Below are 20755 nucleotides of genomic sequence, written 5' to 3' on the forward strand. Positions count from 1 at the left end.
CATGATCTACTAAGTTGTTAGAACCATGATCTACTAAGGTAGATACTGATCCCTGCATTGGGGTCACCTGAGGACCTTATTAAAAATTCAGATCCTCTGGTTATGTGTAGGATGTTCTGAATCAGTAGGGAAATGGAGAACCTTGGAATATGTATTGCTAAGAAACAATTTAAGTGGCAGTGTTGCCTATTTGCAGATCATTGCTGTAGTCACAGTCTCTTTTCTGTCAGAAGCTTTTCCCATCACCTCATGTTTTTCATTTTTCATCCTTCATGTTTCATGCCTCGGTTTTCCATATTGTCAGTAATTTTATTTATTTTTGCATAAAGTTAAAAATTAAGACAGAAGAGGGTAGAAAAAGAACATAATCTGGGAGGTAGACGCCCTGTATGCATGATTTGATGTACTCTCAATGGGCAAGTCATCATTTCTGCCTTTTACTGCATGTTAAATGGGCTTTCTGCGTTGGTGGAGTGTGAGATCATATACGATATGTGAGTGCTTGGGACTCTTCCAATGAAAAGGTGAGTGAATTGAGCTTATCTTAATATCCTTTCCATTAAAAATGTCTTTTCTCTTTCAACATAAAACTTGGTCCTTCCTGAAAACATATTTCTGAAGTTTTGTTTCCTTCTGGCTTTATACTCACTCCCCGCTGCTCTCTGCATTCTGATGGTTCTCCTGCTTTATCATGGAAGGTTTGCCTAGGTCGGTTGGATCAAGAGCTCTGTTGTGGGGCAGGGCAGAACAGCTCTTGTTGAGACCTGTCAAGAGTCAGGGAGATGTACATTGGGACAGGAACTTGAAACTAGAAAACTCAGAATCAAACACAATGTCTTAGAGTGCGATTCTGTGTGATGAATTTATTGTCTGGGCAGGGACCCTTGGTCTTGTATATTTAGGAGGAAGTATCAGTCCAATAATGAGTAAAGTTTGGCCATTTTTGTTTTTATTATTTGGCGAAGGGATGGGATGGCTCGGGATCTTTCTAGATTGCACAATAAGTAGATATGGAAGGCACATGATCTTAATTACTTAGATATATTACTAGATATAATGGCCCTAAACCACCCTAATGAACACACTCAAGACAGCCCCACCTCCCAAGACTTTAATAAAATAGATAATGCCCTTTCTGTCTTTATTATTTAGAATCTTGCGAGTCTGGGTGTGACTGCTGTTAACGAGAAGAGAGTAAAGCTTGACAATTAAGAAGTAAACTGCTAAGCCACTCAGTCTTTCAGGCCGAAGACTATGCTTCTTTTATTCACCAGTGCATGCCCAGTACATGGCAAAGTAATATTGTGATGATTAACTACAGCTGCATACGTGAATACATATTTTGCTGTGGCTTTAAGTAATAGCTCTTAAAACTTACTTTGTTACTTTAGGTTGGTAACTCCTAACATATTATATCAGCGGAGTGCAAGCGTTCCACCTGATTTTTAGAGAACCATACAAGGCTTCCAGTTAAAGACAGTATGCCTCATTTCAAGTTATTGTGTACCTTTCCGGAATGCCTTTTAGGATACACTGCTTTTATTCTCTTTTGTTTATCAAACACTTGTCCTATTTTAACAGTTACTCTTCTGTCTTTAACAGCAGAAGATGCTATAAAACTTAACAATAAGGTCTTGTTCTATGTCTTTTGAAAGAAAACACACACACACACACAAACACAGACTCACACACACACACACACTCTTTCAATGAATTTATCTGTGACAGCACCTGTGATGCTTCTTGACACCCAGAGGAAACTCAGTATGTTGAATGTTCATAAGTTCTTACAGATAGGATTTGTTTAGAAAAATCTTGACCTTCTAATACATCTTATTTAGTAGAGTATATATATATATATATATATATATATATATATATATATATGCCATTGATTAAATGGATTTTAAATGGATTTACCTTTTATGATGTAATCAGATAGGATTTATTTTAATGGATAAAAGATGCAGAAAGCACTTCAGCATCAGAAATATGTATATTTTTAGTGAAAAAAAAAACTCAATGTAGTTTAAATAAACAGAGAGTGAAAAGTCCATTGATGAAATCAGGTATGAAAATATAGGGATATCTGCTTAAATAATATAGAATCAGTGATTATCCAGTTACGTTGAAATGAACAGAGCAGGTCATTTAATAGTAAAGTAAACCAACCAGTTTTAAATGTGAATTGACTAGTGCGTGCATATAAAATGTGTGTGTATACCTGTTATTGCTCATATGACAAAAGGGAATGTCACATTCTTTATATAGAACTGAAAATGCCAGTTAATCACCTTCCAATTCCTGGATGTGGAGAATATTGCATTTCATTCTGCCTATTACATTACGTGAGATACAATTCAGGTGCTTAAAGGGAATTCTTTTAAAAAGCCGTCCAGAATGCTCGATTTCCCATGACTGCTTTCTCTTTCTCCAGGAGAGCACACAGCTGCTACAAATGCCGCCAATGCAGCTTCACAGCTGCCGACACTCAGTCACTACTAGAACACTTCAACACTGTTCACTGTCAGGAGCAGGACATCACTACAGCCAATGGTGAAGAGGACGGTCAGGCCATATCCGCCATCAAGGAGGAGCCCAAAATTGACGTTAAGGTCTACAGTCTGCTCAATCCAGACTCTAAAATGGGAGAGCCGGTTTCCGAGAGTGCGGTGAAGAGGGAGAAGCTGGAAGATAAGGACGGGTTAAAAGAAAAAGTTTGGACTGAGAGTCCAAGCGAGGACCTGCGCAGCATGACTTGGAGAGGGGCAGACATCCTGCGGGGCAGCCCATCCTTTCCTCAGGCAAGCCTGGGGCTTCTGACGCCCGTGACCGGCAGCCAAGAGCAGCCAAAGGCGCTGAGGGATAGCCCCAACGTCGAAGCTGCCCACCTGGCGCGCCCCATTTATGGCCTGGCTGTGGAGACCAAGGCGTTCCTGCAGGGGGTGCCAGCTGGCGGGGAGAAGTCCGGCGCCATCACCCCGCAGTATCCTGCGTCTGCAGAAAACAAGTCCAAGGATGAATCCCAGTCCCTGTTACGGGTAGGAAGGTTTAATTTTTAAATAATTCCTATATCTTGAAGGGAAAGCTGGGGTGGGGAGGGGAGGACCCATGTTCTCTAGATTATCTTGTCTCACCAAGGGAAACAAAATGATCTGTGTCCGTCGGGGGATTTATACTTACCAGGTTGGAGTGGCAGAAAGTAACTCACGTGAGTTTGTGTCCTGTGCATGTGCTCGGTACAGTGGTGGGCAAGTCACCTGTTTGTCACTGCTCTGAGCTCAGACTGAATGTTGGTTAATCATTCCAGTTACGGGAAACAACGAGGCCACATTTGCAGAAGAGAGGTTCACAATCTCCGAAAGATCCACACCTCTTACATTGAGATAACTACATGACTTTTACATTCTAAGGTGGTATGACAGTGTAAGGTAAATAGAAAACTTAGCGGGGACTTAAATCACTAAGAATGCAAAGCCCTTGGTGATATTTTAAGATGGAAATATAGTGTTTTTTCAAACTCACAGTATAATTATGTACCAGTGACAATGCTCTTGTTGATTAGTTGCCAAGAAGAGGGAAAATGAGGTACATGTAAGTGTGAATGGCATTTTATATTTTCGGGCTCTTTAAGGTAGAAAGACATAGTCCCACGTGGAAAACCAAAATCAAACCTCTGTATAAGATGCTGATTGCTCTCTTCATGCAATTGTCAAAAAAATTTTAGACTTTGCAAATTCACAAGCTCCCAAGAAGTGATGCTTGCTTTTTGCCTAAAGGCATCACCACTTCAACCTTTCACCCTGACTCAGAAAGTTTTGAGCTTCTGGATAGTTTTGAAGCCTTGCTCCTGCATCTAAAGTTGGATCAGAAACCAGCTAACCATAAGGAAATACAGATCAGGTAGCCTGGTGCTTTGACCTACAGGTAGCAACCCTCGTTCTCTCTGGATGTAGGCTGGGGAGAAAAACCATTCTTTTACAATGTCTCTTCGGCTACTCTGCTCTCATTTCCTGCCCATTCCCTGAAGCGTATCTGTGCCTCTCAGGTATTCCCTAGTGGAGCTGGGAAACCCCCCTTGGCGGTGCACAGTTAATTATAAAAGCTATTACCTGCCCTGCCTTCAGCCATGCCCTGGAGCTACTGTACCAAGGGCTTCATGCAGAAGAGATGATGTCCCCTGTCTTCTGAGAAACAAGGACTTCTACAGGGAAAGAGCCAGTTTATGACAAGGAACTTTGAAAAGAAGAAAAATAGTTCCTGTGCCCTTCAAGAGGGTGTTCAATTCAGGAGCTGTTTTTAGACAAATATGTAGGGAGCTGCATTTTTATCATTGTAAATGCTGGTTATTTTCTAGCATGGTGGACTCTTCAGGTCTCAAAGAGGATCCTGCAGTTTCTGGTTATAAGGCAGGAATGACATGCCTTAGGCTTTTTAATTTCGTACTGCATTTTGAGAGCATGGTACTTTATAGCTCTGTCACTAGAGCTCACCATCCTTGCCTTTCCACTAAAAATGGTTTTCATCCGTGACATCTTCATTAGATGCCAAACTGTTTGACTCTTTTAGATTGTTCTGGAATATGTCCTTTCCTGTCACTATTTGTATACACTAAGATTTTGGAATGATGAATAATTGATTAAGCAGTGAAGTCTAAAACCTGAGCGTGATAGTTAACGGTTTTTCAGCAAGCTGAGGATGATAATACTTTTTAAAGAGATTTGTTTTTCTCAATTCCTCCACTTCCTTAATTCCCTGACTTCAAGTTTCTGTTGCATCATTTTAACTGTTTGTTTTTTTCAGTTCCTCCACATTAGCTGCTGAAGTAAGTAACTCTTCAGTGAGAGACTTAACCGTGTTCCACAGTATAATGAGTAGTCAGATTCCTAGTTGTAGGATATGTGATTCTTAAAGGCTCTCATCTACTAACACACAAGAGCTGACAAAATTAAATGGACAGATATGATAAATATATATTTTAAAGAGTCTTGGATCATTTTTTTCTGTGATCGAATCTTTAAAATTTACATTTTCTTTGTGTTTCAGTAGTGCCTTTGGAAATCACCAATTTTATTGGATATTTGGAATAGGAAGTAGGGCTTATTTAATTTATTGTGGGATATTTGGTATATTAACCAAACTAAAAAACTTAATGTACACATACTTTAGCTAATCAACTCTTTGGGACACCAAAGAACATTAAAAAGCAGAGCCCATTCTGATTGTGAATTTGACAAGAATTTTTACTCTGGTGGTAGAAATTGGTATTGGTAAGTTATCATAGCAAATACGTACTTCCCAGTTCATTGCTCTGCTATCAGTTTGGGAAAACCCAGCAGAATATTACCGTGATATTTACTAAAGGCAAAAACAATATACTTTAACTTATAATTATAGAAGTCTAGTTAGTAGTGAGGGTGTCTGTAAAAATTTATAAGTACACAATTAAGATATGCAAAAACAATGTGCACATTTTGAATGAATATATATAGTAATTTATGTAACTATAGGGCTATAGAATGTGATAGTCATATTTGGGTTAAAATGGTAGAATGGAACTTGACATTACCTTGCTATTTGGCATGGTATTGAGAAATAGTAAGCAATTTAAGAAATGGAAAATTGGTTTTAAAAGTCACTTTTACCCTAAATAGTGCATATAATATAGCGTTATTAGAACAAATATATTTGTACATCTAGTTTCTAATACTAAATGTAAAAATTTGACTATCTTCTTTGACTACTATAGAAAGTGATATCATGAATTATAACATGTTCCCAGCAGAAAATACTAATGTAAACTATTTCAGACTCTGCTGGTAAACAATAGAAACACTTTTAAATATAAGGCTGAATGTAGTTAGCATTATGTCACAAAGCACATAATTATGTTGCTTTTAGAACATTGATGTTTCTGACACACGTTTTTAACTGGTTTTAGTTATGAAATTTTGCTATTCTCAAAGTGAGGAAGGAAATATAAGAATCAGACACAAAAGCTGAAGTTTCAAATTATTCTGTTTTTTGATTTATTTGTTTGTTTTGTTTTGCATAGGTCAGTGTTTGCTTTTAGTTTTGTGTTCAATAGCAGATCATTTATGTGTATTTTCATTTAGTGAATGTCTTTATGCATTTAAAAAAAATAGTATGGACTTGATCTCATTAGAAATATTTTAAATTACATGTATGATGTGTTGATTATTGTGCTTTGTATGGCAGGGTCATGTTAACATAGGCTTTACCTTGTGAATTGTTTTATGAAAATTAGGTTTCTGTTGTGTATTGATTACACAATGTCTCTAGAAAATCGTTTTTTTTCTTTTGAGAGTAGGAAGAAATGTTAAAGCCTTTAGACTCTTTGCTAGAAATAGTCTATGTTTAAATGAAAACTTTAGTTGCTAACACTTAAAACATCTAGAGCAGATCTTACGAAACATGAGCGCTCCTGGAAATGTTTTGAAAATGCAGTGTTTTCATTTAAACATATACTTTGTATCTGTGAAAAGGTTAACATATTTAATGTTGGCTGTACTGAAAACAAAAGTTAATTGGCTTTATATATTCAGATAGATGTTTCTTTCTCATTTTAAGCTAAACAGTGCAGGAAGCAGAACTGAATACATTTGTGTGTGCTTTTCTGACTAGTTTCTTCTATTATGTATATTTACACAAAGACATTTATTTATTATTTATTGGATCAACTCTTATTTAGATGCAACTGTATTCAGATTATTTCCTGGATAGGAAACTCTAGGCTTCTGTATTGTAATTGACTTTTATAACATAGAAAACTTCGTCTTTTAACTGATAACACATTAATAGAAACAAAACATGTCATATTTCACAAAGATTTTGCTAGTATCAAATGTATTTGCATTTGTTAATGAAATACAAAAGTATAAGTAATATTCATTAGTAAATATGTAGTTCCTGTGGCTCTTGGCAAATCAACATTCAGGTAAACTTCACGGTATTGGGCAGAACAGAATGTCATAGATAATTCATAGGCCCTCATTTTTCCACAGGTACAAACACCAGCAGTTATCAACCCACACTTGTCATGAATCTGGGAGAAAAGTAAGTCTCATTGAGACTGATTTTAGTTTCCATTGTAAGTTTATTTAGGGAAGTTTGTCCATTTTAAGATGCACATTTTTCGCTGCTTGGTTTTGGCAGAGATGTTCAGCCATGGGCTGTGGGCATTGAATTTCGAGTTCTGGGAGTTGAGTTCCAAGTTGACTGTCAAAGGAAGGGCCTCCAAGAATCTCCGTTCATCTCTCTCGGAGAGGATCGTATGCCTGTGGTACTCACCGGAGTGCTGTGCAGATTAGTTAATTAAGGTTTGTCAGGCCATTTGAGATCGCCAGATGCAGGTTTCTAGATAAGTGCAAAGTAGTATGATTATTGTTCATTCTGTAAATGTGATACCAAGACAGTACAAAGTAGATATTATTTCCCCTTTTCTTCATTGGCGCTAAATTTATAGTTTAAAGATTGTTGATACCGGACAGTCTATTGAGATGCAAAAATGTTCTTTTGGGGACAGTCCATTGGCAGCCAAACAGACGTTCAAACAAGCGACAGCGTTGAATGCCTTTACAACCACTGACAGGAGGTTGCAGGAACTTTTTTTTTTAACTCAAAATCGTCTCAAGTGAAAAGTCTGATATTTTTTGCTTCATGTTTAATGAAAGGGAAAGCAGTCTTTAGTTATCGTAGAGGTAGTATTGACTTATTATCATGTTTATGTACATCACCGTTTTCCTGACTCTACTTCAATTTTTAACATATGTGTGCTAAAGAGAACAGCCTGTACTAGGAAAAAATAGAAGTATGCATCTCCCTATTCATTGCTCATGGAACAGTAGCCTTTAGGCCACGTTGATAAACTTTCTTTTGAGGTAGATATTGATATTTGATTTGCCTAAGCATAAAATGTTAAAAAACATTTACTATATCCAGAGTTCAGCCATACTTGTACATCTCTGCACTTCTGCCCTCTATATTTAATAGATGCATTTCTGTTGTCACCTGTTAGAAATGGGTGTGATTGAATTTCAAATATATTATAGATTTTCATTAAATAACATGCCGTTCATTGAATTAGTTATGTGTAATAATGAACATGATTATTTCAGTTGTCTTCACTAAATAACACTTAGGTAGCTTGTTTTCTTGCTCTTCACTGGTTATTCATTTTTTGTATTTGTATACCACCTTTGACGGTAGATCTCAACTAAAACCAATTTGACACATATATTTGGTTTTATAGGTTATTCTAATTCCATTGGCCCAAGTATTTTCTTTTTTTTTTAAATAATTTATTTGTTGTTTTGTTTATTTATTTTTAGAGAGAGGGGAGAGGAGAACGAGAGGGAGAGAAACATCACTGTGTGGTTGCCTCTCACTTGCGCCCCCAAACTGGGGACCTGACGTGCAACCGAGTCATGTGCCCTGACTGGGAATCGAACCAGCGACACTTGGCTCGCAGGCCGACGCTCAATCCACTGAGCCACAGCAGCCAGGGGTCCAAGTACTTTCTTAAAAGTACTTTTTCCCCCCATTTCTGTAACCTAGGCTTTTTGTGAAGTCTAGCATGGTTCTGATGCCCCAGGGTTCTAAGGCAGGGGAAGCAGATGTATCTTGGAGTGAATCAGGCTGTAGTTTGTTGTCACTGTGAAATGGTATCCTTCAGCGTGATATCTGTTAATTATTTCCTGTGTAACTATCTGGTGCTTGGCCTCCTTTCTTCACAGACTGCATGAGTCAGGAGATACCAGGGCTCCAAAAGGAAGCCATTGTTGAGCGTTCTTAGATGTTGGAAGTAAAGAGTTATGTAGAAGATGGTCCAGGTTTCAGAAGTGCAGATGCAGACTGATTCAAAAGTGTGTCAGCCATGAGCTGCACAGCCTTTATGTAAGTCTAGTATTTTCTGCCAAAGTCCAGTCTGACGGATGGATTTAATAGAACTGTTGATCACCTAAAATGCCAGGGAAAAAATTTTTTTGTCTTGGATTCTTGTGTATTTTGTTATTTGCTCCTATCAAAAAAGTAGATACTGTTTTCATTGTCATATTCTTTTATTCTCCCTTCCTTTTGACTCTGTTAGAGAACTTTTATTAAGTATTTACAGAAAATGGCATTGATGGCTAGAATGGTCTACCAGTTAACTCAAGGAAGCTTGGCAAGCAGGACACTGCTGTATCTAGTTGGGTTATTAGTTCAGGAGATACAAGAGTTTCATTGAAGTTTTAAGAACTTGCTTCATTTTGGCAAAGTGACATTCTTGTTTTATAGATGTTTACAATTAACTATCACTTTTAAATAAAATAGAACCTGGAATATGACCTTATTTTGAAAAAAAATCACAATACTTTATCTTATGGCTTAGTTCTGTTGTCATTATTAGTGATTAAGAGTAAGGCAAAGGAATCTTTGTTTTTGTAAGTACAGGACATCTGTGATGTGATAAATTGAGTACTTGGTATCATTACTAATGTCAGATAGATCAAATGTCTCACACATAATTTTACATGTTAACTTGCCTCTTATAAAAGGTGGTTTCTCAATTTAGGATATTTAATTTGGCCATATTAATTATGAAAGGGATGAACATTTCATACCTTGGAAATTTGCTATTTTGTTACATCATTATTAACCAAAAAAAGCTAAGGATATATTGCTATATTTTTAAAAGGCAAAATACACTTATAACTTTCCTAATATTAAAACAAAGATAACTAGTGATTATGAGTCAAACTTTAATGATAATTTGGATACAAATATAAATATTTTTAAAATAGATTTTTGATAGCAATAGTTTGTTTGAAGAAAGTGATAAGATCCATGACAGTGTGATTTATTTATTTGTATTGCCTATAGAGTTGTATTTTGTTTACAGTTTGGTATTTAAGACTTACACTAAATAATGAAGAATGTCTTGGTAGACTCATGTCCCATAAAATAACCTGTTCTTAGGGAATTAACTTTCTGAGTTTACCTGGTAATATACTGGGTAGCCCAAGAATACCTTGTATCTGTCCAGTTTAAATTCTCCACGAGGAAGGCAAAACCTAGTGAAACCACTTAGAACAATTGTATCCAAATGCACAAAAGCATTCAAAAATAAAGCATTTCGTTAAAATAGAGGGATATTTATAATTGATTGCCAAGTAATGTGGCATTTCAGTTTCTAGTATTAAATGCTTACTTCCTTTTCATTAACTTATTGACTTAACTCCTTTCATCCTTACCAAAACCCTTTGAGGTTGGAGCTATTATTATCTCTCTTAGGTAGAGGAGGAAGCTGAGGCAGAAAGGTGAGTTCATTAACCTTGTGTCACATTGCTGACAGTGGCGAGGATGCGATTCTGACGCAGGAGACTTGGCTCTGGAGTCCATGCTCTTAACCGTCACAGGGGCTTCTTGGACTCTACTTAGTGTTTGGATGGCTTTTTGCAATTTCAGAATGATTTATTGTATCTAAACATATACTTTCTTTGTGTTTTATGTACAAAGCAGAAAAATCACTTTTTGAAAATTATGACTGTGACACATGCTTATTGAAAAAGAGGTAGATGATGCGGAACACTGAAAACGAAAAAAGAAAACCATTGTGAATTCTACCTACAAATACTTTCCTATTAATATTTTGTTGTCTAACTTATTCTATATATGTGTGCACATATATATTTTAGTTAAGTATAGGATCATGTGCTTCACTTTTATAATCCTTTTCCTGTACAGTATATATTGGACATATTTTCCCATCAGCAAGTGTAATTCACAATGTTTAGTGCCTCCCCCATGAAATATCTATATCATAATATGCTTAACAAATTTCCTGTGGAGGAACATTTAGATGTCTTCCAATTTCTAGTTGTAAAGAAAACTTCGATGAACCTCCCTGTATTTTAATTTTTTATCATTTTCTTAGAAATTTTTTTATAATTTCAATTATCTAAATGAGAAAATTCATGACTGATAACAAATGGTGTTCAGTCTCAGCCACTGTCATCTAACAGGGTCATTTTTAAGATATAAACAAATTGGCTCATAACTAATGCTCGAAGAATAATATCCTAGAATTTTTCATTAGGGATTAACTGTTAAACTTTAATTGTCTTATTTAATGATGAATACAGATAATGGAAAAAAAGGCAAATGATAATTTTAAGAGCTAGTTTTAACACGTAAATAGAATATAACAAATGCCCAACAACAAGGCATATAGTGGTATGCTTACCTTATAATGCGTATGCTGCATAGTTTTTTTTGTAGAGAAATTTATTTTTAAGCAGGACTCACTTTCCTAAGGAGACTTGAGTCATGTTTCTTAAGTGAAGGCTATCAATTCAGCTAGGCTTGCTTTTTTAGGGGAGAGATTTCTCTTTTTTTCTTGTTTTCATTTTGCCTCTGTGAACAAATGTTCTTGCCAACCTTCACAATTTCTCAACAAGTTTTTAAAGATTTTACCTTCCTTAGATGTGTGTTGGATCTGGTAGGTAGTGGTGTGGACTTTGTGGGGAGGTAAAAGAAAATAACTTTTTTTTTAATATGAAATTTAAGGATCTTTATTTTTATTTGTTGCTGAAATATTTATATGGATTCTATTAAAAGTTATTTTTCTTTTAAAGGATTTTTAAATAGCAGAATATTATTTATATTAATAAAGAATTAAAAGGACTGAGAAAGAATATTTTCTCAATTAGCATTTAATTTGTGCTTCTTATAAGCTAGAAATACAATCTCTGGCCATTCTTAACCAATTAATAACATTTGTGAAAACCTTTTATGATGTCATTTATACATGCAAGTCTTAAGTCTGGCTTTTATATATGGGAATCAAAAAATTTCAAATATTACATTTGAGAGAGTTATTCATGTTACTTAAAGATAATGATTTGCTTTATAAGAAACAAAGAACTCAGTATGGGATCTTTAAAGTTTCTTTCCTAGTACATACATTAAATATTGAAAATGCTTTTATTTGTTAATACTCACATTTTTTTTTAGAAGTGTGTGTGTTTTGCAAAGCATGGCACAATTGCAACAATGCCGGCCATATTTTAGGAGAGTCAAATATTTGGTTTATCTGATTCTTTTTAATGTTAGGAGTTTACAACCTAAATTTTTCTTGATAATTCAAGAATATCCATCTGCTTTGCCTAAATTAGCTAACTACTTCAAAGAAAGCTAGAGGTTTTTAAAATGTGGATTATCTAGGTGAGCACTCTGTAGCTTCCAAATTAGCTAGTTAAAATGCCACTCAAAACTTTATGCCATTTTTACATATAAATATGTAAAATATAGGATGGTTTATAAAATAAAACTCAGAACTTGCCTCAAATTTCATATGTGATTTAAAATTTCTGAAGACTCCAAAATATATCCTAATGATTCTTGAGTACAATGCCCAGCCTGTTGGGTTGGAGGTAGGTGTATTCCACCTTTAGTGAGGCTATCTCTGATTTAGGCTTGACTGTATTTTATTTTCTGGTAAAAATATATTTCATGTTTTCTTTTACTCTTTCCTTGTGGTATATTGGAAAGAGGTACTGGATTGGAGAAAAGGAGTCTTCATGTTCTAGACTCATTTTTTGTGACTAACTAGCTGTGTGACCCAGAGTGAGTCACTCAATCCTTATACACTGTTTCCTTCTTTGGAAAATTCAGAAGAGAGATAAGTGTACAACTGATCACATCTCTTTAAAACTGCAAACCGTGGGACCTAGTAAATTTTCTGTAAAGCCTTAAATATTTAGATCTGTGAATTGATACCTGAGGCAAGTTGAAGGCAAAAATCTTATATTTTAGACTTAGTGCTGCTAGTGCCCCAAAAGATGTCATATATTTGATACATACGTTCTTAAATCAGATTCTTGTCTCATGGCTGAGAATCTATTAGTTATAAACAGCCATCACAATACAGTCTGACATCTTTAATAATTATATTCTTTGAGTTTATCTTATACAAGAAAGTTCATTCTTTGAAAATAACTGTTTCAAAGAATCATGCTATTTAAGGGGCTGCTTAGGAATGACAGTAAGGGAAGTTTGCACAATGAGAAAAACAATTCTGCTAAGAATGACATGCTTGAAGCCTGTTTCCTCCATTCCTTGGCGTTGAGCAATGATATCTGTTTTGTTCACAATCAGATGTTCAGATCAGAATTTTGGATGCAGAAACTAATTTTAGTAGGTGGGGTGTAAGTTTCTTATGAGTCCATGAATAGACTCTAATCCCAGCTGTTTCATTACAATTATAAAAATAAAATTGGCTGTGAATCATTGCAACTCTATTTTATGGATGTGAATAATTCACTTTCGTCCCACTGCATCATAAAACTATAAACCTATCTTAGATTTTTTATGCTCCTTCAGAGTTCATGTTTTATTGTTCATATATGAATTATTTGAAGTATGAGTGGTGATGATGAAGATGAGCATGTTTGCACTCGGTTCCTGTAGCTTTCAGGAAAGGAGGTGGCCTCTAGGGTGAGGCTGGGGATGAAATGGAGAAGGAAGTTCGGAAAAGTCTACACAAAGAGAAACGAATATCCCATTTCTTGGCATTTTGTGTCCTCTTAAAATATATGTTTATTTTAGACATTTTAGAAAATAAAAGTAAGCAAAAAAAAAAAAGGGAAACAGCTACTCAGCAGTTTAGCGTATCCCTTCCTAGATACAGACATACACAGTCACACACATAGATGTACACATACATAGATTTGTATGTGTGTTATAATATAGCCTTCAATTTCACTTTATAGGAAATTGTAAACATTTTTTCAGTAGTGTATATTCTGCTATATCACATTTATTGTCTTCATAGTATATTTCATTCTATGTTGTACTAATGGTACTAAAAAAGATGCTTATTTGATTCCTTGTTCTTGGGCATTTAAGTTACTTCCAGTGTTTGCTACTATAAATAACGCCACATTGAATGTTCTTGTAACTAAATAATTGTATCATGCTTGCAATTTTAAATTGTTTGAATTGATTTCCCTATAATCAGGTTTCTCCATGGGATGACACAGTAGTGGAGTTTATTGGCAAGTATAGGACATTTTCCAGGCTATGTACATATACTCTTGTGAAACAGGAAAAACTATCATTTCTGGACTTTCATTAGTTAGAATTGCCTCACAGTGGTAGCTAAGAAATAGGAACCCTAACATTTTCTTTAAACGTTATTTTAGAGGGAAAAGGTAATATGATGGTTTGAATAAGACACATTTCTGAAGCATCAGTGAAGAATCAGTTGGGGATCTATTTCGCTTTGAATGTCAAGGTGACTAAGGAATCTTTTCCCTATAAAAATGAGATTGAGTTTTTAAGTAGCGTAATGTACTGAAATGAGTTTTACAAGATATATAATATACTGAAATGAACCTTACAAGGTAAATATGCATTTAATATATAAAGGGATTTAGCTGACTCCTAAAAGTTAAAGTGTTTTGGTGATTACATAAAGCTGATACCAATAGCTACTTAGTGAAGTATTGCACACAAACTCTTATTTTAAAATATTTGAGTTTATTTTAATTTGTTTCAGGTTATTTGCATAAATAATAAGGTAGGAATGAAAATCAGTTAAAAGGAAGTGTAGAAAGCCATTCTAAATTCCTTTATTTTTTTCGTAAGCATCTTACTGCTATTTGCAAAGTCCTTTCATAGGACTAGAGACTAGTTGCATTTATCATAGTTCATGAAATTTCAACAACCCTTTTATTTGTGGAGGGGAAGGTTTAACGTGTATCTAAATTTTAATCCATATTCATCTGGGTTCAGGATTTATTTTCAAAGAACCAATATGGACTAGACCAAACTAAGCTAGATTCAGGCTTAAAAGAAATAGAAATCCAAAGTAAAATATAATTTTATAGAATCATTCTCTGATATACTGGTCTGTAACTATTCTTGTTGTCCAATAAATAATAATTTATCACCTAATTTGTTTCAGAAACCATGAAAGACCCTATAAAGGGTATAGATATGAGTAAGTCAGTGTTCTTGTTCTCAAGTAATATACAACCATGTATAGCTGATAAGTCAGCTATACAGTCAGCTGTAATACAAAAAGGGCAAGCTATGTAGAAAGAATGATGTGAGGTTAACTTCTAGCACTTTTAGGATAGATATAGATAATAGAAAGGACTTGATTGAACGGTACATGCAGTGTACTTAGTGGAGCTAAGATTTGACATAGAGGTTGAGAATTTCTTTAAATGCATATGTGAGAATGTTTCAGAAGGACACTGTAACCGTCACAGGATTTGGAGCCACGCCTTGAATAAGGTTAATGTTGCATTTTATATTGGCTGTCTTGGGAGGGGGTGGATAGGTGAACAGAGTTGGGATTATGGAGGTTAATTAATAAGTTAATCCCTGACCCTATGAGCGATAAGTTCTACACCAAGATAGTGAAAATGAGAAATTATTTCTGTAGCTATGCTACGTGTAGAGGAATCTTGAGTTAGCAAACTTTACGTGTGCATGTGACCATGAGGAGGCAAGTTATGATGAATGAGGCTTTGAGTCTGGATGACTAAACAGGAAACTAATAACAGTTAACATCTGGTAATCACTAACTATGGGCCAGGCTCTGCTCTTTATTAGTAGTAACTCATTTAATCTTTACAAATAACCCCGTGACACAGATGCTCTCTTTAAATGCATTTTACGGAGGCAGTAGAGCTTCAGAGATGTTAAGTTACTTGCCCAGAGTCACCTAGCTAGTAAGTGACTAGGTCAAGCTAGATCCATGTAAACTGGCTTCAAAGTCTACATTCCATATTGCTTTTTGATGAATGTAGGACCATTGGGAGAACCCGAGAGTGAGCTTTTTTGTGAGTGTAAAATAACGAAACTAGTCTTATACCTGCAAAATGTACAGGGCATTCATATGAAAATACTATATCGATAGTGGGAATGGCCTCTTTCATAGGGAATAGAGGTGTTGGAATGACTTCTAAATTTATTGACATTCATTTAATAATTGACTTACTGTGAGTCTAGTTTGTATGAAATATTTTAGGAGTAATACCAATATGGACAAGCTTTGGACACTGACCCTTTAAGTCATTTGCAAACCAGTAGGGGGAAATGACTGTAGTAGAAGAAAAGAAATGCCAAGTGCCATGAAGTGGGATAAACAAAAGGTAATATTTTATTTATTTACCATATTTTTTGCACTATAAGATGCACCTGACCATAGGAGACACCTAGGTTTAGGGGAGGAAAACAAGAAAAAAATATTCTGAACCAAATGGTGTACTAAAATATTTAATAAAATATAACAATAATATTTCAGCCATGTAAAATGAACAGCAGTCAACAGCAGTATTAAGAACCATCATCACTGTCATTAACAAATGAGGAGAGACTTTGAGGTTCAAGTACTCTTCTAGTTTTCTGGGAACCCCAAGTCAGGTAATACACATCATGGTCTGTGATGCAATATTTGCTCCATAAGACGCACAGACATTTCCCCCCATTTTGGGGGCGGGGGAGTGCGTCTTATGGAGCGAAAAATAAGCTAATTATTTTTGGAGGAGGAAATGACTCCTTCTTAATTTAGCCATTACTTTTCAATTCTTAAAAAGAGTTGGCGTTTCATAAGTGAGGATGGATGGGGAAAGGGATTACTGGGTGATGAAAACAAACAAAAAGAACTGGTGTTTGGAAAGATGGAGGAACAACCAAGGTACACATGTCTAAAGAGATTCCAAGTAGAAAGTGAGCTTTATCACTCCAGCTCAACAAATACTGTAGTGGTTGAGCCCTCTCTAGAGTGAAACTCAAATTCTAGTATCCTCTCTGTATGGAAGAACCTTTTAATTGAAAGGATTCAGATAGTCACAGAAATATGCATGCCTGAAGGGTTTTATTATTTACACACGAAACCCAAAGGTAAGAGCAGGCTTTAGAGCAAAGTTGTTTATTTAAATCAGTCTGAAATAAGAATTTAATCATTTCTTTAATTAGTGTAAATAGGCTCTAGAAAGTTATTTTACACATATATGTACTTTATATAAATATATGTGTAGTATATGTGTAAATTACTCTTATTCAAATATAAAATTTAAAAAATTCTACATTAAATAATATGATCAAAAGAAATATAAATGAAAAATATTCTTTAATACCTACTTAGAAATATAGGCCACATTTACTATACTAACTTAATTGATTCATTACATTTAAGAATTATTATATTTTAGTTTATATGTATTAGTGTTCTCATTTCACTAATCATTTCTCTTAAGTTTATCTGTTGGCTTATTTTCATGTCCTAGTTAACGTCCTTTTTTGTCATGGAGAAGAAAGAGAAATTCTTGCCTGCAATATGTCACCTGTTGTTTAATGGCTAAAACTGTTATATATCCTAATACTGTATTACATGAAGTCATTTAAAAAGCATTGCTTTCCTTTTTGTTTAGAATTCCTACAGTCTCTGGGATATTGGTAGGGGGTTAATGGAAGTCTTGATTAAAATCTTCCAAGCTTCAAGGCTTTCAGTTCTTGTAAACAATTTGGATCTGAGAGATAGGCTTAATTCTTTTTATTAGTCTATTTACTTATTCAATGTTAAGAAACAAATCATAAGACTTTTTCTTTGGTTTTGTGGTAATAAGTACAAATTAAAATGCATTTAAAAAAATCAAACACAGAGCATTGTGTGGTGATCACAGAATTTATGGCAGTTCTTTCAAAAATTCTATGTAGACACAGCATAATCATTTATAAGTCATGGAGCTGTTTTCCGTGTGCTGATTCCTATTATTTGAAATAAGCCTTTTAAGTTTTATATCTAGACTTCTTTTAAGTGGTTCTTTCCAAACTTTCAAGACCATGAACTCTAATCATGATGTAATTAATCTTGCGAGCTAACTATAGATGGATAAAAGCTTTGAAATAGGTTAAAGTCATAAGGCAGTCCAGGTTTACATTTGGACTAACAAGCATAGATTCATTAATTATCTATCTTGGTGACCAACCCCAACTGGCCCTACCTTTCTAAGACTAGGCTCAATGGCTGCACAATGCTCAGATTCAGTCAAAAATCTTAGTTTTGTTTTTAACCAACCAGTAAGTTTCAAAAATGGTGGTTTAGATTTGTGTAGCATCGGGTTGGCTTTCCTGTAGTTTCCAGTCCTTAAGAATTTAATACATGAATTTTAATGTTGGAATTTCTGTGATTTTTTTTCCTGTGCCTGAAATTGAGACCCATTGAAGTACCTCTGTGTGTGTGTGTGCATGTGTGCGTGTGTGTGTGTGTGTGTGTGTGTGAGAGAGAGAGAGAGAGAGAGAGAGGCACTATTTTTCCCCGTGAAAGCAAAGGATATTTATAGAAGTTTGGGATATCATAGAGCAAAGATACAAAAGAAACAGCAAATACCAGATCTTATAATTTAACCATTAGTGAATTTTTCTCTCTCAATAGATTGTAAGCTCCTAAGAAAGAAGGACTTGCCACTTTTTATATTTCTATTTTTCATCAGTCAGGCCCTACTGTTCATCTTTTAGTAGGTCTGGAGTCAATATATGGTTCATTGAATAGAACTTTTTAAGGTATAGGCACTTGTTTAAATTTTTAAAAATTACAATTTAATTTTTGTATGAAATTACAATACTGCTTATATAACTTTTCTACTGTTAGTTAAGTTTATAATTACACACTGATTAAGATTTGAATATTCTTTTTAGGACTGCAAGATTAAGTAAGTTATTTCTTACATGCAATTTTTGCAATGACCATTAGAGTATAATATTATTCGATGAGTTGCTTACTTTGGAAAAAATAAATTATTCCATGTTTGGGTTCACAGAAAAATAAAAAGCATATTTGAGCTTTCTTGGACCATTTTAATTTTAGTTTTTTTCTGAGTTATCTGATGAAGCAGAGATTTCTCAGGTTGACAGAATTTCTTGATAACAGGAATCTAGAGAAGCAACCTGCCAATGTGTTTCTAGGCTTAAAAGAGCTCCAGTAAAACCTAAAAGGCTTACCTTATTTTTTAAAATCATAAATCCTAATTCATTTTTTTGATGTAAATTCTTTTATAATAAATATTAAACTGTAGATTTCATTTTGAAGTAAACAACCCTCTACACAGCTAAGTTTACAGTTTATAGAGCATGAGGCTGAACAATGTCAAATCTAAAATGTGGAAGAAAGTTTCACCTTTCCTATACCGCTCCTTTCTAAAGGTAAACCTTTTAGAATATTGGGAACTGGATTCAAGGTAAGAGTAAATGTGCAGTGGAACCATTTATCCTAATAAGTTTATGACCAAGTCAGAGAATCTAAGGCTTACAGTTTCGAAAGTGTGATGTGAAGAAGAGCTTCAGCATCAGACTTCCTACATACCCAGAAAGGAGAGTTTGAAAGCTTTTGGAACTCAGAAATACATAGGTTGTTCTACAGACCCAGCCTCCTCATCTAATCTCCTTACCTGGAAGAGATGAATAAAAGCAGGGGTTTTATATGTGGAATTAAAATCTATAAAGGCAGGGAGTTTTGTTCTCCAAATGGAGTTCTGACTTTCTTGACTCTTCAGGAAAGTAGTAGAAAGACGGGAGAGACACAGGCAAAAAGAAACTGGCAGTTTCTTCTGTTCTTCTTAGTCTTAATTTTGAATTGTACCTACACTCTACGATGTCCCTCTGGTACCAGATTCATTGGCTTTCAAGATTGGAATCCATGCAGAGAGCAGGGAATCATGAAGAAATAATCAAAGTCAGGAAAGTCTTGCTGTAGTCTCATTTTATGCAGTCCGTTATTTTTGTCTGCGTGGTTTACAGAAATGTAACTCCTTCAATCATCTAACCATAAAATAGTAAAAGTAATTTTCAGGAAATCAAACTTCACTTTTTTATTTTTTTCATTTAAAGGCTGATCTGATTAGCTCTAAAATATTTGTTCATCTTTTTATTCAGTAATTGAACTATGCCTATGGAGGTCATATGGATTGAAATAGTACTTGGCTTACCATCTGTGGGATCAGGGAAAGTGAGATGCTAAATCAGAGTGGCAGGAAAGTCTATTTCAGTAGAAGCTATTTCAATCTGAAATACTGTAGGCAATCTTACAGAGTATTTTAATTGGGTTTATATTGATACGTGTTAGTAAAAGAAGTATATTTGCTGGTATTCAACTTATAGAATCATTAAATTTATATGCCAGTTTAGAGATATAGGCCTATGAGAAATTTTGATTCTATTATTATAGACTTTTTTTTCTAAAATAGTCATTTGTGGGAAAATCTTTCTGGTGCATTTTTTAGAGCAATGGTACACTATATAGCTCGTGTCAGAAATTAGAATATAAGGCATTATCTTTTAAGATAAATTAGAAAAACAATTTATTTTTAATACAGTGCAAACGTGTTTAATATTTTTATGGTAAACTGCATTTTGAAAAGCTCATTTAACTGTGGAGATTAGGAAGGCAAGGAAAAGGAATATCTATTTTTATAATAATAAAATGCTGATTTCTAATGCTTAAAAGTCTATAATTATGCCATACATATAATTATGTTTCAGGTTAAAATTTTGAGAAGTAGAATCATCGAGTCACTCCGAATTGTATGACCTATAACTTGAGTCATATAGATGTATGTGCATGCATATGTATTCACATGTATATATTATATGTGTATATAACTAATGTTTATACCATGTTTATTTTTGTTTTCCAAATTAATTGTTCGATTTTGTTTCACATAGCTTTGGGGTGGGCTAATAA

At 34.7% G+C, this 20755-nt stretch overlaps 1 protein-coding gene across 1 annotated transcript in view; it reads left to right on the forward strand.

Annotated features, from left to right (window-relative positions):
- TRPS1 (transcriptional repressor GATA binding 1) overlaps nt 1–20755 on the forward strand; it is a 189972-nt gene that overhangs the window by 26723 nt on the left and 142494 nt on the right. Inside the window, exon 3 of the mRNA XM_090283432.1 lies at nt 2438–3041. Coding sequence (XP_090139558.1) covers nt 2438–3041 — 604 coding nt within the window. The remainder of the gene's footprint in view (nt 1–2437; nt 3042–20755) is intronic.

The sequence above is a fragment of the Furipterus horrens genome, unplaced genomic scaffold (genome assembly GCF_987537825.1).
Source record: "Furipterus horrens unplaced genomic scaffold, mFurHor1.1.pri manual_scaffold_7, whole genome shotgun sequence".
NCBI classification, from domain to species: Eukaryota; Metazoa; Chordata; class Mammalia; order Chiroptera; family Furipteridae; genus Furipterus; species Furipterus horrens.